The sequence below is a fragment of the Arvicanthis niloticus genome, assembly GCF_011762505.2.
Source record: "Arvicanthis niloticus isolate mArvNil1 chromosome Y unlocalized genomic scaffold, mArvNil1.pat.X SUPER_Y_unloc_29, whole genome shotgun sequence".
Taxonomy (NCBI): Eukaryota; Metazoa; Chordata; class Mammalia; order Rodentia; family Muridae; genus Arvicanthis; species Arvicanthis niloticus.
The window spans coordinates 50478-75833 of NW_023045020.1; the positions used below are offsets into that span (position 1 = coordinate 50478).

The 25356-nt window shown below is 37.8% G+C and overlaps 1 protein-coding gene across 1 annotated transcript; it reads right to left on the reverse strand.

Annotated features, from left to right (window-relative positions):
- Positions 1 to 8009: 8009 nt before the first annotated feature.
- LOC117701281 (circadian clock protein PASD1-like) lies at positions 8010 to 23777 on the reverse strand. Its single transcript, XM_034493079.2, has 10 exons — positions 23732 to 23777; positions 19984 to 20036; positions 19147 to 19319; positions 18692 to 18777; positions 16653 to 16742; positions 15191 to 15290; positions 14046 to 14195; positions 12873 to 13003; positions 11236 to 11309; positions 8010 to 8100 (listed from the first exon to the last, which is right to left on the reverse strand). Exons 2-8 carry the CDS (start codon positions 20010 to 20012, stop codon positions 12984 to 12986), a joined length of 648 nt encoding a protein of 215 aa, XP_034348970.1. The 5' UTR covers positions 20013 to 20036; positions 23732 to 23777; the 3' UTR covers positions 8010 to 8100; positions 11236 to 11309; positions 12873 to 12983.
- Between the last annotated feature and the right edge of the window lie 1579 nt (positions 23778 to 25356).

Sequence of the window (25356 nt, forward strand, 5' to 3'; positions counted from 1 at the left end):
AGGAAACAAAATGCAGGACTTTACCCATGCTCTACAAACACTTTTCCAACTAAACTACATACTAAATCAGGTCTGTTTATGAGAGATAAACACATAGAGGGAATTAGTGCTATCTTAATTAACTTTGAAATTTCACACATCAACTGATGAATCTTGAAAGTATACACCTTTATATCTATATGCCTCTCATATAAATCTATCAAGTCTATATTTGTCTCTATTGCTAACCCAGGAGTACAGACATAAGTAAAGATTCTAGATGCTGTGTGTGCCCTATATAGCTTGGTGAAAAAAATCTTAGAAAAAGGGTCTTATCTTATAAGACTAACAATGACCATCAGGTACAAAATGTGCTTCTCTTTCTCTTTCTCTCTCTCTCTCTCTCTCTCTCTCTCTCTCTCTCTCTCTCTCTCTCCCTCCCTCTCTCTCTTTCCTTTTCCCTTCCCCCTCTCTGTTTCCCTCTGTCTCCCTCCCCCTCCACTTTTCTTCTCCCCATCTCTCCTTCCCTCTCTCTTTCCTCCTCCCTCCCTCTCTACCCCTCCCTTTTTCCCCTCCTCTTCTTTCTCTCTCTCTCTCTCTCTCTCTCTCTCTCTCTCTCTCTCTCTCTTATGTGATTGTGTGTGCGTGTGTGTGTGTGTGTGTGTGTGTGTGTGTACATATTCCCATGGTTAGAACCAACTGAAAACAGCTCTCTTTCTCAAGATTTTACTTAGCATTATTTGAAAGAGGTCATTTTTAGTATAATCACTAAAGATAATATGATTAAAAATTGATTTGATAACTAAAAGTGTTGGGGTTCAAAAAACCAAGACAACCTGAATAGTCACAAGAATCCAGCAAAGCAAGATCTTAATTTGGATTAGGTAGCAAAAATTGACCAGTCAGGGACAACAGCACAGAGTCAGGTGCTGGGCCTTAGACCATTCATCTTAATAAGTATACAGATGGCAAATTTTCATTGTACTCAGGCCCCTACTGATCCATAAGGGACACTGAACAGATTCAGGAGCTGACCTGTGACTCTGAAGGGAGATTGTACATTATTTTTAAAGGATGAGATCACAAAGTCAGGGGGAGTGGGTGGGCTGTAGCATTGTCCAATCATATTTTGACACAAGGAGTTGAACAAGGATGTAAGCATTGGTGACTGATCCTTATCCGCATCATATGCTTTTCAGATCCTTGATTAATAGTATTAGTGGTCCTTCTAGTGGACTTTTGGTCCTTCTGGTGAACATTTGGTCCAGTAACAAAGGAATGAAATGACTACCTATAGTTAATTAAGTCATAACAGGCAATACATTTACAACTTGGGTGTCCTAGTTTAGATAGCAGGCCACTTCCCTCTTCACATTCTTTACTAGTTGACAGCCAAACATGAAACACCTAAAGAAGCAGGATAGGAGTTGGTGCAAGAGCTTGGAAGCATGAACTCAGTTTTGACCCTGTCAGCAAGATGGAGATTGTTCCTGAGATGACTTCGACTCAGGCACTTTTTCAGGAACAACCAAAAACATAGAAAGTCTTTTGGGATTGGGCTTAGAATGTAGGTCAGTTGGCAGAATGATTACCTAGTATGCACAAAGATTGGGGTTCTATTTTTGGGACCACATAAACCAAAAGTTGCATACATGCCTATACAAACACCTGGGAGGTAGAGGCAACAGGACCAGGAAAAAGCTCAAGATTATCCTCAGAGCTTTGGAGACAAGAAGAAACTGTGTCTCAAAAATGCCCTAAAGTCAACATAATAACTCTGTGGGTAAAGGTACTTATAGCCAACACTAATCAGTTCAATCCCTGGAACCCACAGAGTAGAAAAAGAGAATCAACTGTCAAATTATCCTGTAACCTCCAAAAGCACACCTTGATATGCATGTATGTGTTCATGTGCACACACATAAATACACACACATTAATAAATACAAAGTTTAAATTTCTTATGGACTCTATAAAAGAATCTACTAAAAGTAAAAATGGAAGACAATCATAGAGTATATAACCAATGCCTAGAAACCTGCTGTAGGCCTTTCTATAGGAAGATTGCATTTTGTATTTGACTGTGGGGATTGCAGCAGGAGATAATAGAGAAGAAAAAATATTCTACATGCTTCTCCTTATCACCTGAAATGTTAAATTAAATCTCCCTTGAAGATGGGGAGATCCAAGGGTCTGGTTCATAATCCCTCCACCCATTAGTGATTTTTCAGAGAGAAATCTATGGATTTTTCAAAGACCTTCAACTCTCCCATGCATCTTAAGGATTTCTGGGAACAACAGTACAGGCAGAGAAATTTCTCATCAACAAATCTCTCACCTTAACTTTAAAAATTCAATGAAAAGACATGAGACAGCTGCCCAACCTTTATAAGAGCTGCCTTTTCTGGTTTCTCTATTGCGTTTTGTTCTTCTATGTCCAATAGTGGTGCATTGTTGGGCATTGGACGAGGTAACTCCATTTAACCTGTTACCTTCAGTCACGTAGGGCACAGGTAGAGGGCGTGATTAAGAAGTCTCTACCTCCAGAGATTTAAATATTAATGAATTATAAAAAGGCCAGGGTCGTAGCTAATTAAGTTATTCCCTCCCCTTTCTCCCTTCCCTATAAGACTGGTCTCCCCTGGTTTTTGGCGGGGGGGGGGGGGGGGGAAGCGCGTACCAGTTGCGCCCATTCACCATGCCATGAACAATAAAAGCTTTGGAAAACCGGACTCCACGTGTCCATGGTCTCTCCGCCTGATTCCCAGCTTTTGGAGCCCTGGAACCTTGCCGATGCAGCCGCTGGCCCGCCCACTGACAGCTGTGTGAATGTGGGATCCTCTGCTGGCGGCGCAGGAAGCCCTGGTGCCTGACCACCCTGAGACTCTGTCGCCAGACTCCCCCCCCCCCCCCCCCCCCCCCGCTCGCGAGATTTCTTCCCCACAGTGCATAATTTAACTGCATGATTTAATTATTTGCCAAAGTTCAAAAGTGCAAAATTTTATGTATGAATAATTACTGACACAGGCAAGCAGTGATTATTTCATAATAAACAGCCAGGAGCTAATTGTGCTTCCAATTACTTAATTGAAGGTGTAGCAAATTCTGAATTTGTTTTATATTCAAAACAGATTTTATACTTTTAAATTAAAAAAATAATTTGAAATTTAAAAAAGTAAATATAAGATTTTATAAGCCATGATGAGACAATGTAAAATCTACTCATTTTTGCCTTTATCTCTCATTCATTTACACTTTTATCTTTTCCTTCATGCATGACAGGAGAAGAGACAAACAGGCATGTCCTAGGTGAGTGATTCTCAACCTTCTTAATATTGTAGCGACACGCAACCATAAAATTATTTTTGTAATTTTGCTAATGTCTCAGCATTTACCCAAAAACCTAACAATGTGAGGGCAACTGTGCTCAGATGTCCCAGGGCTGCTTGAGGAGGTTATCACCAAGAACAGCCACAGTCTAAACAGTGAAGTAAAGCAGTTGTCTCCACAGGTGGCCTCTGGTCTCCTGGGATTCCCATGCCTCTCCCTTAGACTTGCTCACTTTGATTGCTGCATTCTGCAGTCTTGTGTTTGGGAGTAAAGTGTTCTGTTCTCCCATGTCCTATTCTGCAGCAGAAGACCAAAGTACTAAAGTCCCTTTCAAAATGCAGAGCATTACCTGTGATTCTAAGAAGTATAAGTGATATGTGGGAGGACAAAGGGAACTACAAAGTCACTCTGGTACCAGGATGGTTGAGGAGCTATCAAAAGCCACTGCCATACTCCTATCCTCAGAACCATAATCACCTGTCCAAGACCTCATCTCCAAATCTATCACACTGGAGATTAAGGATCCCAGTGAATTTAGGGAGCACAGAAACATTCCTTTTCTAACACTCGGGCATAAACCATGAGCCCCGAGGCATGCCAGACTATTCTTGGTTTTATTTCCTTGGTTTGTTTACTATAAAGTAAGGCTGAGACAGAACACACATAAAGACAAACCAAAAAGAAAGGCTGCACTCAGGAGGACAGTATCTATACTCATACACACATGCAAGAGTTGCAGCCAGTGTTTCGTAAGTGTGGCAAAAAATGGTAATACACTAGGAAGATGTATTGCATGGGATGTTTAGCTCTAAAATATGGGCTCTTCATCAGGACATAAGCACAGTCTACCAAGTCAGTAATATTCCTAGGATATCAAAGTCAACAACACAGACATAAGACTTGTAGTAGAGCATAGTGTTTATTAAGTAAATATGTACTATGTTTTGAACAGATATTAGTTGCTCACAATTGGATAACCATTTAACATAGGATATCATATAGCATGGGGCTACAGAAAAGAGATAGAAATAAAAAAAATAAACAAGGCCTCAGAATTTGGGAAAACTGCATGATAGAACAGGTTTCCCCCCTGTGTTGCAATTCTATGGTATTTTAAATTTCATCAAGAAAAATATGTAGGGCCCTGACACACTGCTCATGCCACAACAAAAGCACATCTGGATATACATATACACAAAGTGGTGTTGAAAAAGCAGGGGCCAGGGATCACTTGTTATCACACACAAAGTTGGATGTAACAGTCAACTTCTTCAGCAATATTTCCAATAAAGTGACTATGCTTAAGAATAACTACAAACTTAATTTGCAAGCAAAGCAGTATAACCCACCCACCCTCTCCCATCAAGGGACTCTCCCATTTTGTATGGCCCTTTCCCATGCAGACAGTGGAGGTCTGTCTTCAGCCTTATCTTCCCCTCATGGATGAGGATTAGTGTCCTCTTCAGCCCAAGAGGAACCAGAGTGATCTTGTCCAGGGGGCAGAAAGCGTGGAATGGTCTCTCTTCGGTGGTCAAAACAAGCATGCTGAGAAAATAAAGGGGGGTGAGAGTGGTTAATTTAGATGCTTGGCTAGAGTTCTTTCATTAGATAATCTATGCTGAGGAAGACAGAAAGAAGGATTGTACCTGAGAACCATCCATCTAACTCAGTAATATACAGATCCTAGTAGACACTGGTTTTACAAACCAATGAGTTCTACATGTGTAACTTCCTCAACTTGATAATACTTCAAGTCTGCATTTCAAGTAGAGACTATATTTCTAGTCTGTTTCCCTTATGAAGGAGAGGCCCAGAATCCTTCAAAATGCAAAATAATAAAAGCTATAGAATATCTCAACTTTTAATACTGCTTCTCTCTTTGCCTGTAAACCCAAGAGTGGAACTTTACTAAATGATAATGTTCTGTAATGGGGCCCATGACATTATTCTATAGCTGCATAGAATTTTCTGAGGATTCCAGGCCAGGTAATTTTTAAATCAAGGTTTCCAGATGATTGAGAAGCACCTATGGGTGACATTGTTGATTGGTGATATGATGCTGCCAATACTTGTTGTGACACCACTGATGCTTGAAGTGATATTGCCGATGCTTGACATGGTGGTGCAGATTCTTGATGTGACACTGCCAATGATTGACATCGAGGTGCAGATACTTGATGTGTCACTACAGATGCTTGACAGTAATCATGGACATGCCCCTGGGTTACAGACTTCTAAAACTCCAGAACACCCACACAAACATGTGTATATCATCTAGCCTATATTTAGATCTACCTTGCACAGATACTTTTCACTTTCTGGGACTACTGAATTGCAATGTATGGAGTAGGCTAAACCAAGTAAAGGAAGCAATCCAACTTCCTTTGAAAATGAAATGTCCTTTCAGTTATAAAAGTAAACTGAATTTCTATACCTCCTCTTCAATATCTGGGTAAGAAGGTTGTTCGTCATGGAAGGACCTACTTATATTCAAATCATAGACCTATGTCATCATCACTCATGGGCCACAGAGTTGAGCAAACCTTTCCCCCAAAAGTGGACACTGGTATTGATAAGTTCTCCTTGGCTGCATTTGTAAGTACACAAAGTAACAAAGATCTGCTGTTAGTCTATGCTTTTCCTTAATGTACAAAACACAATGAACATGGGAAGGGATTGCTTACCCAAGCACTGAAGAAGCCCCAGACATATAGATGTTACACTGGGCCCTGCTAAGACCTGCCTGCGCTATCACCTCCTGTACATAACCAGATTGCAGTCCCATTACTCATTATTATAGGAATTAAAAAGTCATATCTACACTGAGAATTTCATTGTGTACTAATTCAAAAAGAAAAAAAACAAAACATTTTAGTTTAAAAACTTTTTTAAAAAGGATAAATGTATTCACATAAATTTTCTTCTAAATAGTTCAATGAAATTTCATGCTACTCCAAAAAAAAAAAAAAAAATCCCTGCAAGGCAAGAAGGCCTTTTCAAAAACAAAGATGCCAAGACTCAGGAATTTGCCATTGTCACATTGCTGGGGCTAAACTGAAACATGCATCTTTTAGGTTTTATTCTATGAAGATTGCCTGGGTAAATGGGGGTGGAGTATCTGCATTTTGGATCAGTAAGAGATACAAACAATTCTGCATAACTGATACAAACTCACTTCCTTCCTTGATCATCCTGTATATTTAAGAATTCTGCCTTTTAGAAAATCATTATCCAAATACATGGTTATATCCACAATCACAGATAGAAGAAATGAAGGCCAGCAGAAGAAAAGAAACTAGCTTATGCTGCTGTTTGCTGAGGAGAAGGTTGGGATAAGTCTTCAAAAGAGCTGCCCTCTCTCGAGATTTGCCCACACATGAGGAAAATCAGGACCAGTAGAAATCCAGTATTTTCATTGCAGCTCAACTTACTTCAATTATTCTCTGAAGGACAAAACATTCGTATATATTTGAAAAGCTAGTAGATTAGAAACTATAAAGTTAACCTGGGCAAAGTGAATTTAAGCTCGACAATGTTAGAGGTGCAAAAAATGCACTTTGAAAAACTTTCAGATGTACCTCAGCATCATGGACCTGCAAATCTGTGCGTACTGTGGGTTCTACCAAAGCTTCTGGGCGCACAGCCTGTAATGGTGTGGTTGGACAAGATGGGGCAGCCTCAGGTGCCTTCTGATGTCCTTGTTCTTGACCCACAATGACTTCTTGGAACTTAGGGTCTTTCTTGTCTTCGGTATCTTCTGTTATTATATAGAAATCATCATCTGAAGAAGCATCATGACGTGCAGAATATTCATCAATTACATGTTCCTTAGGATTGGATATCTTTGCCTTTACCAAGGGTTTCTTCACATCCTCTTCGTTGCATTCTCCTTGTTCTGGAGAGGCCTGTGCATCTTGGCTGTCATTTAGGAGGAACTCTGGACCTACTTCAAATTCTCTGTCTTGGGGCTCTAGCATATATTTTGGATCTATCACATACCCCTGTCCATTTGTAGGGGCTAAGGAAGAAAGCACAGAGAAGATTGTGACAAAACAGTAAAATGTGCCAATAACCGGAAAAAGCAAGTGAATAATAATTCTTTTGAATTCTTCCTATTGGAAGAAGGAGAATCTGCACACACACACACACACACACACACACACACACACACACCTACACATCCTTAAAAATATTGTTGGGGTACTAAGCCTCAAAGAGGAAGTGGCCACTGATGGGTTTTCTCAGAGTTCCTAACATATAAGGTAGGCTTCAAACACAATAAATGCCAAGTATGAGATAATGTTTTAGGCAGATTAAATTGAAAATATCAGTAAGAGTATTTTGGCTGTAAGAAAAAAATGAATTGTAGGACACTAGAATTTCTAGGGTTAAGGCTATAGAGCAAGTTAGGAGAATAAAAGAATCAAACGATGTCAGTTTTCCCTAAGCCTGCTTATGTTTTAGTCAAATGTTATTTTAAACCATTTGTAGATGCTCAACTTAGGGTCAGGATAAGCACAAGGACTATTCTAAGCATGGAAGTTACTTACAGTAAGGAAAACAATAACAGAAACTGTCATGCTCATAAGACACTTATTGAAATGAAAGTCTTTCTATATTGATAACACACATTAACTAAATAATAACATAACAAGAATAAAGACCCCAATGGTTCTCTGGGTGATTGCCAATGTACATACTTCTGTGCCTGCTTCAGGACACTCCTCCACATTCACAACTTCAGCCTGAGCATCTGCTTGCATTTTGTTCCTACGGTGGCGTTTTCGAAACCTTAATAAAGCCATAAAGAAATCATTATAAATATGTCTTTTGTGTATTGGTCAGGAAGCATCCTCACTGCTGGATAACTTTCATAGTACTGGAAGTGGATTAAGGAAAGAAATTCATCAACAGGCTTACTAGCTGTGAACACTGTGATCAAGGATAATGCCTAGCATGGCAAGACATGCCCATGTTTACAATCATGGCATTACAATGTTATGGGTGCAACCAACCAATTTCTGACAGGATTGATGGCCACACCAGAGGAGAAACTACATAGGAACTGATCTGTGAAGCATTAGGAAGAGAAATTGGAGATAATATGACCTAAATACATTGTGTGAATTCTTAAAGAATGAATAAAATCATATTAAAATTAACATTGTATAATGATAGGTATGCATGGAAATACCATAAGTAAACCCACTACTTTGTATGTCTAACTTTAAAATGTCCTGTGTCATAGGATTAGAGGTGTGATTCCATGGAAAAACTCTTAGCCAACATAGTTTATGTCTTGGTTCTATATCTTATTCTAGTCTTGCAAAGACAAGAACACAAAAAACAAGGTTTATATTTGGGAGGTCAAGCAACAAGAAACCCACCATCAGTACAAAATATTAGTGGTTGAGGTATAGTAATACATCTGATTTAAAAAAATAAACAAGATAACCTAACAGTAAATGTGCTAAGTGATATTTATGAGATTCTGATGGCATAAAGAAGAGTTAAAACAAGAAAAGCCAGTTAATGAGTTATTGCAGCCATCTGCAGATATTATTTGGGCATGAAATGTACAATTTTTACTCTTACTGGTTTTATTTTCAGTGTGAAATAATTTAAACATAAGCATATTATTTACAATAGTTAACACTTAGAGAAAAATCTAACATAACACACATACACATGTATGTGTGTACATATATACAACACACATGTTGATTTCTTCTTGAAGGTAGGATCTCACATATCCCAGGCTAGGCTTCAACTCAGTATGTTGTCAAGGAAGACATTGGAGTTTTTATTTTGGGGCTGGAGGAGTGACTCAGCAGTTAAGAATACTGACTTCTCTTTCAGAGGCCCTAGATTCAATTCCCAGCTCCCTCAATGGAAGCCTACACCTCTCTGTAACTCCAGTTCCAGAGTATCTCACACCCCTTTCCAGCTGCCGTTTGCACTGGAAATATATGGCACACAGACATACATGTAGGCAAAATACACAGACAATGATTGTCTTTAAATTGCTCTACGTGCACCCACCTCTCAACTCAGATATCACAGGCATATGCTGCTAGGTTTATGCTAGGCAAGCACTCTGTCAACTGAGCTACATTCCCTGCCAGTGGAGAAATCCTTTTTTTTTTTTTCAAAAAAATGACAAAACACACATTTCAAACACTTCAATTAAAGCTTTCAATTCAAGGATTTCTGGTCCATCCAGATCATAAGATGATTATAATGATTTTAGTTCCTTTTGCATTTTTAGCCCTTTCGTATTTACATATTTCTTTATATGCTGGTGACTGACTCTGGGCAAGCACTAAGATAAATCTCCAACCCCAAGACAGTTTGAGAACATTTTCATAGCTCAGAAAAGGTATTCCACTGTTCTAGCTACCATTCCTCTCTGTCCCCATCCACTCTGCACATAATACCTGGCCAGAGGCAACCTCTAATCCACCTTCTGCCTCTGTTGAGTTCCCTGTTGTGAATTTACAGATGAGCAAAATTCAGTTTGTCTAGGCAGGCTTCACAGCCTTTAGGCTTGGTGGCCAGCAGGCTTCGGACGGAGCCTTCACAGGCTTCTGATTGTAAGCACTGGGTCTTAATGGACAACCATACAATACTCAGATTCCTCCTTGTTTTCAATTGAAACCAGTCACTGAAATTTAAACACTTCACGTCATCCTGGACTTTTTCTAAACCCCAAGCCTTGGCTGCAAAGTATTGTTACTTTTTATCCATCTGTTTCCAATCGTGCATTTTTTTTAAGGTAGTAAGTAACCTGGGACCTCTGGCTCTCCCATGTACTTCAGATGTTAATCTATCTTTCACCATAAATTTACTTGGCTTGACGGAACTGTCTTAAAGAAAAGCTTGGGTTTCTTTTGAAAGCATAAGGCAAATTTTTGCCTTCGAATTGTCTTGCAGGCTGTGCATGGTGGCCCACTCATGTAACCCCGGAACATAGGAGGCAAAAGCAGGAGCATCTCTGTGAGATGGAGGCCAGCCTGCTTTATATAGTGAGTTCCTGGAAAGCAAAAAAATCTCTCTCTCTCTCTCTCTCTCTCTCTCTCTCTCTCTCTCTCTCTCTCTCTCTCTCTCTCTCTCTCTCTCTCTCTCTCTCTCTCTCTCTCTCTCGCTCTCTCTCGCTCTCTCTCGCTCTCTCTCGCTCTCTATCACTTTTTCTTGCACTCAGGCTTTCTCCTCGAGCCTCTCTCCCCATTCTCCCTCTTCCTTTCCCTTTCCCTTTCCTTCTTTCTTCCTCTTGCCTTCCCTTTCCCCTCCACTCTCACACACACAAACTGACAGACAAATAATGTGACCTGCACTAGTCATCTAGTCATCTTTACACCTGACATCAAGTGAACCTTTTGCTCCATTGTCCTGTGTGGATGGAACAGGATAGAGGCCACTGCTGCATCATTAGAGAACAACCTCAGATGTATATTATGTGCTCTTTTCTGTCACTTTTTTCTATGACCATTATTGGATTAATCTAGGAAATGATGCAACAGACAGTAGTTAAACGATTCCTTCCATACATTAAAATATACAGATCTGGAAACTGGAAGTGGTATTGGTGGTGGTCTACTCAAACACACATACAGATGTATGTATGTAGGTAGGTAGGTAGGTAGGTAGGTAGGTAGGCATGTAGGTAGGTGAGAGAAAAATAGACAGAAAGGCAAGGAAAATTCTGTAGTTTTAAACATAATTTGAGCATGTTAAATATTAAAAATTAAAAACCATTTATCCGTGTTTATTCAGTTGGAAGACAATAAATTATATTAAATGATATGGTATGTTCAGAACAGCTAATTGGTCATTTTAAAATTCTTAATCTTTCTTATTTTGGCTTTATTTAGAAAAAGAAAAAACTTGCTTCAGCTCTGCATTATTTACAGCCATGATACCTCTTACCTATGGTGTTGTATAGTACTGTCATCAACGGAATCATCAACTACACCATTTGTTTGAATGTTAACTGGTTGTGCCTGCAAAAAATTAGCATCATCAGTTGTCACCATTTTAGAATCTCTGAGAATCAAATCTACAGCTTTGTACAGAGAAGAGTTACACCTTCTTCTAACCCCCTAAGTGGCATTAAATGTACCTATGTACTAGAAAAACTTGACATTTCTAACATGCATTATATATTCAAGTTATAACTAATCCAAGTGTCACGTCGGTGTGAAAAAGATGCTAGGTTTACAGGTGTAAAAACAAATTATGCACATACAGTGGTTTAGTCCAACACTAGTAGATCTAGGAATTTCACTTTGATTCAAGTTCACTGCTTGCTATTTTACACCAGCACACTATAAAGACTCCTCTGACTGCTATCTCTGTTCTCTTTAATTTTTGTTCCAAAATATCAACTGGTATAGAAACAATATCCTAGAGGCACAGAGAGAAAAACTGGAGGAAATCGCAAATAGACTTTCTGGTGCCATGATGGAGACTAGTGGAATATGGGTGGGACAAGCAAAATTTGTTTTCTCTTTCTCAGAAGAGGAAACAGATCTTGGGGCTGAGTCATCCTGTATCTTAGAAGTCTACATTCTTGTGGCAGAAGATGAAACTCAGATCCCAGAGGATTAGTATGAAGGAAGAGTGAATGAGGCAATCAAATCAGACAGCTTCCTTCAGTCTTCTCCTCTATACAGCTTTCCTCACTCTCTTCAATATGGAAAAGTGGTTTGTTCTAAAATTGAATCTAGGAGTGATCTACTATGGCATCACAATAGAAACATGTTCCACAGCCAAACAGAGCACTTTATCTAGGCTGCTAACACTACCCAGTCTACAATGTTCTACTTATCCCTGTATCCATTCACTCCAAATCCTGGAGTTTCCATCCCCATGACTAAAATCAATCCAGATTCCTGCCATTCACATCTGGTTATCTCCATTCTTGTTTCTTTATACTTCATGTTCCACATACAAAGCAGCCTAGGGATTTCAGTCCAGATCATAGTCTGCTTAGCATAAATTCAGTATGTATTACTACAGTGAGCAAAGTTCTGCACAATCTATCACTTTCCTGTCTCCACCATCCCCTTCACTCTTTCCCTTATTTGAGTCACATAACCAATTTTATTCCTTCAAACTCTCCAAATTGAGGTGAGTGCACTCTCTGTATAGACTGCCTTTGTTAGCCTTGGGGGTACCTTATTCAAAACACAAATCACCAGCTCATTTTCTCGTGACACCTTTTATCAGTGCCTTGTCTGTTGGCTGCCTGTATGTGATTCCCTGGTACTTACCGCAGTATCTAGGACATGAAAAGTATTTCATGTCATTGAAAATACAAACTAAACGATTTTCAATCTAACACATGCATTTTAATAACTAGTTTTTTCTTTGACCTGTAAAAAGCCTTTACAATCAAGTACCTAAGGTTGTGAGGGAGGGAGGACATGAAAATTCACTTTATAAAACTAATATACAAGTTGTTCTTTCCTTGCTGAATACTAAATGTATGTACATGGATGTCAAGTAGCTGAAAGTGAAAATGATGTGCCCATCAATAAGAGAGAGATATACAGCATACTCACTGACTCATCCGGCGTACGTAGAACAGAAATGTTTCCCACAACATAGTACTTTTCCTCCCATAACAGCCTTGGAGAAGAAGACCAAATCTTTCTACTATTAGGACCGTAATTTCAGAAAAATGCAAATGATTCTAAGGGTGACAGACATAATGGCAATTAAATCAGAAGCTATCCTGGCTAAGCAAGCAGGCAGACAACTTCCACATCACAATGCTGTTTGTCACCTCACTGGCATTTTTCAAGATTCTGAGCCATGGGCTTCTCTTTATCTTCCTTCCCTTCCAGCTAAGATCCCCAGATTCCCCACATGGTCACCACTAATGTATGAGGCATGCATACTGAAAATCCAAGGTGTGATTTTTGTGCTGATGTCAATCATTTTCTTTTGACCTATGGATTCTTGATTTAGTCTCTAAAAGAAATTGTGTGTGTGTGTGTGTGTGTGTGTGTGTGTGTGTATGAGTGTGTTCATGCATCTGCCCAAGTGATTTTTAATGATATTTCACCTTTAACTTTCAAGAAAGAAATAGGAGAAATATTTTAACACGCATTTGGGTACATGAAGCACAGAGTATTATACCTTACCTCTGATTAACTCAGATATTTTATGGGTCAATTTTAATTTTGTATCTTGATTTTTTAGCTTTTACTTCCTTAACCCTCAAAAACTAGGTCCCATAGCACACTTGACATAAATGTTATCTATTGAAAAATTTAGGTGCAATGACTTCTTTCCCCAGGTCAGTGTATAGAGATTTAGAGTTTATATTCTATATATTGGCCCTTGATATGATGTTAGAATTCTAGACTCCAGTGAATCTAATTTGTGGTATGGTTTACAAACTACAAATCCATCTGTAACTTATTCAAGTCATTCATGGAGCTCCCTTTAAGCTATTCAGTGCATTAAACTTTTTTTGGATTAGGTTTTTAAAATTATTTTGTTTTGTCAGAGGAGACATCCACATCCTCTACCAACATAATCATCTATGTTTCTATATGACCCCACCTTATAAATTTCAGTATTTTTAAATATCTAATGTAGCCAGAAATTGTGAGTGTAGCGGTATCAGGTATTTTACAAATGACAGTAATACAAGAATAAGTGTGCTAGCAATCAGGGAATACAGCACTCATGAACATCATGTAAGTATCATCATCTGGGTTGCTTACCATCATAAGAATCCTGTAGGTACAAGATGAATTTCACATACTCATATATATATTTCCCTTGGTACATGGCCCTGTAACAATATGTGTCCTGGCCACTCTGACCTACATTTCGTTTTCTTATATAACAGCAAAATTCGATTAGGCTTCTCACTAAAGAGAGCAAGATACAAGTAAAGTTATGTAGTCTGATGGAATATTTCAGACAATAATAGTCTTCCTTAGTCAAGACAATATTTTAAAGAACACAATTTTCTTTCCATAAATGCTGGTACTCAGAAGAGATATCATTCTTCTATCCATAAAATAGGGCACTAGCTGGAATACAATACACTAGAATTTATATAGCACTACTAAAATTAGAGAAAGTCTGCTGTAATTATGTTTTATTGTAAAGACTAAGACAGGGTGGGATAATTTCTCAATTAAATAATTTTATTGACTCTTTTAGAATTTCATACATGCATGTGATATATTTTGATCATGTTCATGTCCCATTCCCTCCAACTTAGCTCAGATCCAGTTCCACATCTCCACTCAGTCCTTCCTAACTTTGTGTCCCCCAAAATACACAATTCCCATGTGTACTACCCATATCCTTCCACTAGAGCAACAGTTCTCAGTCCTTTGGGGGTAGAACAACTCTTTCATGGGAGTCACCTAAGACCATGTACATATCAGATATTTATATTACCATTCATAACAATAGCAAAAGTACAATTAAGAGGTAGCAATGAAAATAAATTTATGGTGGGGGGTTACCGCAGCATGAGAGACTGTATTAAAGGGTCTCAGCATTAGGAAGGTTAAGAATCACTGCTAGGGGCTGCATCCTTAGAGGTAACCCACTCTTCCTCCCTCAGCATCCATCAGCTCTTCCACCGAGTGGGAGGGCTTCTCATCTGAGAGTAAGGGCCCATTGAACTCCTCCATACTTCTCCAGAGGAAATAATTTTTAAGTGTGAGAAATGTAGTATTTGAAATTATAGGCTATTAACTTAAATAAATATATTATCAGCAACTACACTGATTTTTTTTTCAAAAACTACTAAGGTGTAAGAGAGCAAGGATTTGTTCAGCTAAGTATTACTTTTCACACACAATTCAAAAATTAAATTAAAAAAGAAAACAAAACCATGTATACATACCTATATTTGCCAATGGAAGATTAAGAATGATCTTCTCAGATATGTCATCCTTTTGTTCATCATGAACAAGATTTAACAGACTCGTCCCAATAATATCTTCCTAGGGAGCAGGAGAAAGAACAGATTTTGCTTTCAATACTAATACCATTATTCTGCCCTGTATCCTTGCCATAGGTGTTTAGTGTTGCCCATGCCATTTATAGCTATAGGTGCAGTGCTTCAGGCAGTTTGCATTACCCTCTAGCAATTACTCCACATCACAATCCATTCTGTCCACAGTTTTCCTGTGCATTATCTCCCTCAAGCAATTGGATCCTTCCCTACCCATCTCAGAGACCACAGATGCTGTAATCCTCACCCTGTCTTATTTCCCTCTTTGCTATGAGCCTCGAAAAAATTCTCAGCTCCTCACCCATAATGTTGTCTCCAGTCTTGAACCAAGCAAGTGAATCTGGATGGAAAAAACCCACACAACTGTGCCACACAACCATGCCACACAACTGTGCCACACCACTGTGCCACAGAAGCATGCCACACAACCGTGCCACACAACCAGTGACTATTCAACTCTGCCAGAAAGCCTTTCCACTGACTCCGCACTTTCTTACTTTTCAATGTGAAACCTTTCTTTTTTGCACATTCCTCATACTTTCAAGTCCCAAGCCCTCTCTACATTAAAATTTATCCTTGTTTATTTTTATGGAAAAAGTTCAACCCTTTCCCCTGTACCATAAAGGGACACTTATTTTTTCAATAAAAATATTTTCATTGGTCCATTTATAAAATGGAATGCCCTGAGTCCAAGACCATCCTGAGGCTACATAAGGAGTTTGGGGCGGGGTGAAATATACCTTGCCAAGAAAAAAAGGAAGAAAGAATGAAAAAAGAGAAAGAAAGCCATAGTGAAACCCAATTATTTTGTGTGTTAATTTTTTAAAGGAGTTTGACAAAAAGTTAAAAATTAAAAATTCAACAAAATTGATGTGAAATATAAAGTACCAAGAGGTGTTACCTATTCTTCCATTGGATGAAGAGACGTGGTATCATTATAAATAGAATCATTGGGCTGGAGACTAGCTCAGTAGGTGTATGCTCACCTGATATTGACAAGGCCTTTCTTTAAATCAAGAATGAAAATACAAGCACTCAGTCCTTACAAAAGAAGTCAGGCATTAACCCTACTCAGTGCCATTTTCTGAGACTCTTAACAAAAAGCATGTTTTATTTTTCTGACAGACATTTCATCTTAGACACACATGAGAGAAGTGGATAGGGTGAGGGAAGAGTAAGAACTTTTGCCGGAATCCCAGCTTGTTTTTATTGACTAAACACTGAAACTAGTAGAGAAGATGATGTCACAGAGTCATAGCTGAACACCAATGACTTATATGAGGATAAAAAGAACTAACTTATGAACAACAATCCAGAATGACCCATTTCCCCAAAAGCTGCAAGAACTTACTGGATGATAGCCAAGAAGAGGTGTCACATTCTGGGATACAAAAACAACTTTTCCTTCTATGTTCAGTACAATTGAAATATTTTCAAATGACTAATAAAGACAGAATAATAACATAATTAAATAGTGGAACAATAATAAAATAATAGCTTTATTTCTAAGTGTATAAATTATTATAATAGAACACAGAAAATGTATTGCATTTCTTACATATCCATAAAGTAGGCACATCCTTATTTAAAATTCTATTATTCTGCCTCCTACACAGAATCTACTTCATCTTAAGCATGAGATATTTATCAATGATGTGCCACTTGGACAAACATATTTCAGTGTACCCAAAATCAATAACTAAACTTTCTATCACACACTAGAAATATTCATCTCTTAGTGTAGATGGTCACACTTTAAACATGTTTAGTATTTGAATGCTAAAAGTTTTTAAAGACACATTCATTTACACTGAGCCTAGTGTTCGACTTAAACATATAGTTAGTGTCGTCACTTTTCTAATGTATAATGGTGTGAAGTCAGGTTTCCGAGAAGGTGACATTTAGAGCATGTGAAATACCAAAATGTTGTCCAGAGCAAGGAGATGTGGATACATGTGTGCCTGCCTTAGTATCACCTCTAAGAAGAGGACAAATAAAGTGGGGCTCTTCTAGGAATTACTGCTAATGCAATGTCTGCATTCATTTAAATTTACAATTGCGATCCAGACACCGCTTGTGTGATCCTCAACAACTCCAATATTTATTTCAAAGCAGTACTTCCTTACCCTATTCTGCAATAAAATGATTATTTTAAGAAACAAGCTCATAGAATTCATACAAATAGAGAGTTGCAAGTAACAGTACCTCATTGTAAACACAAAATGTCAATCAGTCCTTTGAAAGGAGCAATGCTGGTGATAAATCTCCGATAAAGTAAATTGTATCATAATGAGCACAAACATTTTAAAAATATTTTTATTTTGTGTGTATGAGTGTTTTTCCCTGCATATGTGTCTGTGTACCATGTGTGTACCTGGTACCCATACAGGCCAGAAGAAGGCATCAGATCCTTTGGAGCTAGAACTACAGACCATTGTGAGCCGCAGTGTGAGTGCTGAGAATTAAACCCACATCCTCTGCAAGAGGAGCCAGTACTCATAGGTGATCATGCATATCTCCATACAATAATCATTAATGAAACGAACCATTAGTTTCAAATATTCTCTTATTACCTGCTGTGGTTTGGAACTGGTTTGAGTTTATCCTCACCAAAAGGTTCATGCAAGAGGAGATATTTGTAGCACATAAATAGCAAATGACCACCTCCTAGAATCATTGTGTTAATCAAAAATTTTATGCTACTTTTGCTGAGTATTGTATTAAGGATTACCCACATGCTAGACAAGTGCTGTTATTGAGCTAACAACCCCCAGCTCAATTGAAAAACAAAACTTCAATTTTTTTCATGAGTCAAACTATCAAATCAATGTGTCCCTGTTTCCACAGGCCCTAAAATTATTAGTTTTCCCATTTTTGTGCTTAAAAACAACTGTGATCATACTTACGACATATTTGTGCCATAAAAAAACTTCTCTAAGAAAAGGTTTTCCAGGGAAGTTACTAATACCAGACAGAAGCTAAAAGGTTGTAGACGAGTGACTCTCACAGTTTCACAGCACACAGCCTCTACTTTTGCCTACACCCATATCTGCAGTTTATAGTCAGCTTCTAGAATAGTTTAAATATGCATTTGGTTTAATAAAGTATTGACAGATTTCAAATGAGATATTCTGAAGCCTCTTAAGAACACAAATTTCAATATATGATACCTACCTACCTTGTTTTTTTAAAATGAAAGTGCTTGATAGGATAAAAGATGCCTTCATGTGGCTTAGGTTTCCATCTAGGAGTGTGTATTGTTATAATATTTGTTTCATCATTGTTTGAAAACTTGTTCTTTTCCAGCTGCGCTTTGAAATGTGATGTAGTGCATTTTACATTTTATGTGATCGACATGTAAATGTAAACAACAAATTAAAAGACCCTTACCTGAAGAACCGTCTTATGGTATTCTTCATAGGTATTAAAAACAGGAACTGTGTTTTGTTCATAACTTGTTTGTACATTGAACATTCCTTTGCATAAAAGAAATGACAGGTGTTAAATTAAGATAACTACTGATATTAGAATTCTCAGCTTATAATTTAGAGAAATACTTTGTTAGTTTGGCAGGGGGTGCTTATGTGTTCTATTACTCATGTGTAGAGATTCAAAGACAACTTTGGTGTGTTGATTCTCTCCTTCCATCTTTATGTGGGCTCTGTGAAAGTGATGAGAACAGGGTGTGTGTAGAACTCGTGAAGTAGGGTGCTAGCAGCTATAGGCATTTTGAAGAGGGTTGAAGAAGAAATGCATTGTGAGGGAGTGGGCACGGCCTAGAAAATATTTTGAAAAGTTTAGCCACAAAGAGTGCATAGAATCAGGGAAATGGACCTAAGTCAAACCTCTTTGAGAAGACAGAGAGGCAATAGCAGCCTGTTCTCTGGGTCTCTTTCTAGATGATCCATATCCAAGTCTGTTCATCAGTTTCTGAATTCTATTCTTCAGTTTCTGAATTCTCTTCAGCAAATTGCGTAGATCTTCATGAGTTATCCTCTGGCATGGATTAGAGGTACCACTAATTTACAGAGAAGTAAACATGAGATTTATGTATGGTAAAGCTGAGGCTAATTACTGATATGGTGCCCCAATAGGAGGACAAAGACGAGAGAAAGACAGATCTTTTTCATTCCTATAACATCCAAGGTCTTCATTATACACAATAACTACTTTGGCAGGATATGTCAGAAAATGGCCTTAATCCCAGTACTCAGATGAGATGGCAGAAGGATTGTGGATTTGATGCAAGTCTTGGGCTAAATATCATGAGCTAGTTTTCAAAATAAATGATAAATGAACAAGCAAACAAGTAAGATCTATTTCTATTAAAACAATGAAATGAAAGTCAATGTTCCCACCCTTTGACTGTGAGGCTGTTAAAAGTAAAAACCAATCCATTTCCATGTCTTCCCAGTACAGCCTAATACAATGTCTGGCATTGTTTAGCAATCACTTAAATTAAACCTGAATTAGTTTCAGTGAAATGGCAAGACTTAGCTTTCCTTCTGTTCTCACCTGCTTTAACAGTAATTCTGACTAGGTCTTCCAATAAAACTGGAAGAATAGAAAACCCACAAAAGAGACCAATCTACCCTCAGCTTCCCTGAGAAAGTTTGTCTACATCTGAAATACCAACAGAGGTCAGAACAGAAAGCTTTGCCAACTGTATTATGAATTCCTACCTCCTCATTTTTTGTGTATTCCTCTCCATTTTTCAGTCAGGTAAAAGTGGATTCTAAAACCAAATAAGACCATTATTTTACTAAGTAAAAAAATTTCTACAATTTATAGCATCTACCTGCTGTAGCCTTCTCATGTCTATCAAACTATATGCCTGATAAACATCCTATGTCTATGTTTACATGTATCCAGTAGTTATCTTGAGTCTATCTCCCATCAAAGGATCTCCTACACTGCAGCTGTTCTGAGTCTATCTTCCATTTATGGATTATTTATCCCCTAGCTATCATGTGCCCTTATTCCATCTATGAATCATCTATATTCTAGATAGCCTGTGTCTCTCCGTATCATATTCCCTCTACCTATCATGTGTTTAACTTTCATCTGTCAATTATCTAATAGTTCTCCTGTGTCTACATTATCTCTATTATCTTCCACCAATCAGTCATCTATCTTTCTACACACCTGTGTCTATCATCAATATGTCTATGGCCTATCCTCTGAACAATCTGTTATATGCCTTCTACCCAACTATCATCTATTCCCTAGCAATCCTAACTATGCTGTGTCTATCTTTCAAATTATCTACATTCTAGCTATCCTGTGCCTATCCACTCGGTAGATCTCCTATCTATCTAGTATCTATCCTTTGTCTTCTCACTGTGCTGAACCTACCATCTATTCTATAGCTATCTTGTCTTTATTATACTACCCGTCAGCTATCCTGTAGCTATTCTGAATCTCTACGCAATACACAGATATTTTTGACTAACAGAAATATCTGTTATCTCTCTATCTATCTATCTATCTATCTATCTATCTACCTACCTACCTACCTAAATATCTATCTATCTATCCATCTATCTATCTATCTATCTATCTATCTATCTATCTATCTATCTATCTATTTATCTATCATCAATTATCTAGCTTTCCTATGTATGTCTTCTATCATCTACTCTCTGGATATATTTTGCCTGTCTTCCATCTATCTATATTCTATCCTCTATCTATCCTGTATCTCTAATTTATCAATGTATTGCTTATCATCTAGTTACCCTGAATCTCTGTGATCTCTCTACTCTTTATCTTCTAGCTATCTTCTATCCATAAATCTATCAACTATCCTCTAGCAACCTTAGGTCTATATTTTATCCATGTGTCATCTATCTTCCAGCTGTGCTGCTTATCTCCTATCTATCTACCTATCTATCATCAATCTTCCAAATTTCCTGTGTGTATCTTCCAGCTATGTATCATCTATCATCTACCTATCCTGTGCCTATATTCCATCTATCTATATATCATCTATCTTCTTCCTATCCTGTATGTCTATACCATTAATATATCACCTATCCTCTAGTTACTCTGACTCTCTGTAAACCATCAACTATACTATGACTATTCTATGCCTGGATTCCATCCTTATATTCAATATCTATCCTCCAGCTACACTGTGACACTATGCCATCCATGGTTCACGTATCTGCTAGCTAGCCTGCATATCTATCTATTTATCTTTCTATCTATCTATCTATCTATCTATCTATCTATCCATCCATCATCTGTCTCTTAGATAACCTGTGTAATTATGCCATCATGAATCATTTATCTTCTAGTTCCCGTGTTTATCTATATCTATCTGTCTATTATCTATCTTTCTGTCTACCTACCAACTTATTTACCTACCTATCATCAATCTTCTTTCAATCACTCTCCTGTGTCTGTCTTACATCACTCTATCACCTATCCTCTAGCTATCCTGTTCCTCTACCATCTGTTATCTATCCTCTAGCTAGTCTGCATCTTTTTACCACTGATGCATCTTTTATTGTCTAAGTGTCCTGAATCTCTGTAATATCTATCTATCTATCTATCTATCTATCTATCTATCTATCTATCTATCTATCATCTAGCTATCCTGTGTACATATTCCATTCATGAATCATTTATCTTCTAGTTACCCTGAATCCTGCTTATCTTTCAATCTATCTATTATATATCTATATCTTTCTATCTACCTACCAACTTATGTACCTACCTATCTATCATCAATCTTCTCACTTTCCTGTATTGGACTCACATCTCTTTATCATTTCTCCTCTAGGTATTCCATCCCTATCTACTATCTAACTGTCATCTAGCTAGCTAGCCTGTGTCACTTTACCATCAATGCATCATTTATCATCTAGCATCCCTGAATCTCTGTGATCTATCTATCTATCTATCTATCTATCTATCTATCTATCTATCTACCTATCTATCTATCTATTGTCTAGCTGTCCTGTTTCTATATTCTTTCTATCTATACATTATCTATCCTCTTTCTATCCTGGATCTCTATACTATTGATATAGCACATAACCTCTAGCTACACTGAATCCCTATAATCTAAGTATCATCTATCCTCTGGCTGTACTTTGTTTGGCTTCTAGCCATACATCTTATATCTATTCTCCAGGTATCTTGTATCTCTATAAGATCCATGGAACATATATCTACTAGCTACCCTGTATCTATGTTTATCTATCTATTTAATATCTATCTATGTCTCATTGCTCTATCTCTCATATATCTAGCTGTCTGTCTGTCTATCTATCTATCTATCTATCTATCTATCTATCTATCTATCTATCTGCAATCCAATAGTCTCCTGTATATGACTTCCATCTATCATCAATCCTCTAGCTATCCTGTGACTTTTTTCCATCTATGGCTCATTTATTTTCTAGCTATCCTGTGTCTGTGTTCTATTTATCATCTATCCTCTAGCTGTCCTGTGTCTGTTTACACTCCATGTATCATTTATCCTCTGGACACCTTTTATTATCTTTCATCTATCCTTATGTCTAGTTCCACTGTGTCTCTCTTTCATATAATTATCCTCTTACTTTTACCTATCCTTTGTCTATCTGCTATTTATCTATCATGTATCCTCTAGAAGCTAGATTGTAGCTATTTTGTCTGTCTTCTACCTATCTATCATCTATCTTCTAGTTATCCTATGTCTATCTTCTCTCTGTCTATTCTCTATCTTTAACCTGTGTCTGTGTCCCATCTCTATTTTGCCTACGGTGTCTCTATCTCCATCTATTTAGCATCTATCCTCTAGATCTTCTACATACATCATCCTTTCTCTCTCTTCTAGTCTTTACCAATTCTGTGTCTATCATCAAAACTCTTTTCCTTCATCCCATATCTCTCCTCTATAATATATTAGCTAATGTTCATTTTTCCTCTTCTCTGTTAGCTCTAATTCTTCAATTTATTATCTGTTATCTAATCCTTCATATTCTATAATCTATAATTTATCAAATTGTTTATAACGTATCATCTTTTTAAATCAATGACCTATAACTTATCACTCATTATTCACCATCTTTTATGTAGTTGTTGTACTGTATGACCCTCATGATAAAACTGGTCAGTATTTAAAAATATAGCCAGTCTGAGTTTTTTGTCAATTGAGGATAACAGAGATTGTGAACTGTGGTATAAATAGTATTCTTCAAGACAAGGAAAACTATTTCATAAAAACCAAGTTAGACAATTAAGCTTGAATACCTCAGACAGTTAACTGCATAGCTTTCTATTAACTATTAACTGATACAACTGAAATATGAAATTATCACATTCACAGTTTACTGTTGGTGAGTTTACCATCCCTATTTCAATGATTGGGACAAGATTAAACAAGAAATAACTAAGGATTTTGCCCTTACAACAGAGCTCCAACATAGTCAACCTTACCTCTCCACTCACTTGAAGTCAAGTAGTCTTATGTTTACTGTATCCTGGCAACTATAGAACATACCCTGCTTATGAGATTGGTTGAGAATATAAGACTCACTGACTATGATTGGTCCTAGAAGGCAAGGCTGTGATTGGTCAGAACACAAATTTAAATGGTTGTAGTGGCTGTTCAGAGCCAGGCTGTGATTGGTCTAAAATACAAAGTTAAATTGGCTGTGATTGGTCTCAAATTCCAAGTTAAATTGACTATGATTTGTCTTAAGAGTCAACATTGTGATTTGTCTAAACATAATCCTTAGTGAATGTGATTAGTGGTTAGTGGCAAGGCTGTGATTGGCCTAAAATATAAGCCTCAATGACTGTGACTGCTTCTAAAAGGCACAGCAGTTGGGCTCAAGGTGTCTGTAAGAAGACATTCACCAGTTGCTGCCTTTTGTTTCCTGGTTTGTATCACCAGTCCCAATAAAAGATTTCTCTTAAGAATGCTTGTAAATATATCTATATCTGTATATATTATTACTTCTATTTTATGTAAATGTTTGGCCCAAATATATATGTGTGTGTACCATGTGCATGTATGAAACCTACAGAGGTCAGAAAAATATTTTGGATCTCCTGCAATTTGAATTACAAATAGTTGTATGCCATTAAATAGGTTCTGGGAACCAAACCTAGGTCATATACTGAAGCAACAAGTGTTCCTAACAAGAGATCCATTTCTCCATCCCCCTCAAGGGAAATTTTCTTGCCTTCTATTTATAATCTAAGCTATGATGGTAACTCAGGAATAAATCAACACAGGAAGGAAAGAAGCAGAAGAGGCAGCAAAGCAGCAATGGTAGCTTAGTTGTCAGCAGACTGAACTATGAAAGCAGCAATGTAGCTGTCTACACAGCTACAGAAATGATAGCTGAACAGTTTAAGAATGCCTATGGGAGAAAGAAGGGCAGAAGAGCAACAACAAAAGCAGGAGTAGACCTGAGGAGGAAGAAGTGTTCCCAGTTGCCAGCTAAGAGCTCTAATGCTGGTTTGTGTTCATAGCTAAGAAATCCCCTACCTCCTATGTATATACAAGACCTAGAAAACTGGCTGCTTCCAACGGCTGAAATATTTCAATTTCCTAGTCTTAGAGCTGCAAGTCTAAGCATAGAGGAAGCCTGAAGATGCTCTGCTTTCTAGGCTCACACAATAACTGTAGCACATTTGGGGCTAATACCAATACCAGAGGCCTGCTCAAGTACTGCAATACTAGAGGGTTTCACATCTTGCCCCTCAGATTGTCACGGACCACTCTGCCAAATGTTGGAACACACACTGCCAAAAGCTTGGGGGCCAAAATTGTTAGAGCCTGCACTGCCCCAAGCATTGTGGGCTAAATTGTCCGGGCTCATACTGCTGCTCCAGTCTGCAGGTCAGGGTTCAGCAAGAGAGAGAGTGAGGGTTGACACTAAGAATGGAGACCAGACAGAGTATAATTCAGTCCCATTTATTCTCAGTCTCTCTATTTCTCTCTTTCAAAGTCTCTTGTTTTTTGTCCAAGTCCCAAATCTCGAGTTCCTAGTCCCTAGTGCCTCCAAGTTCCAAGTTTCCAGTCCCCTCTTCTATCTGCCTCTCACTTTTTA

Coding starts and splice junctions, on each gene's coding strand:
- LOC117701281 (XM_034493079.2), bottom strand. CDS start 20,012: ATGGAGAGGAATACACAAAAAATGAGGAG. Junction 19,320..19,983: donor AATACACAAAAAATGAGGAG/GTAGGAATTCAT, acceptor TCTGTAAATTAG/TGGTACCTCTAATCCATGCC. Junction 16,743..18,691: donor ACCATAAGACGGTTCTTCAG/GTAAGGGTCTTT, acceptor TGTCTTTATTAG/TCATTTGAAAATATTTCAAT.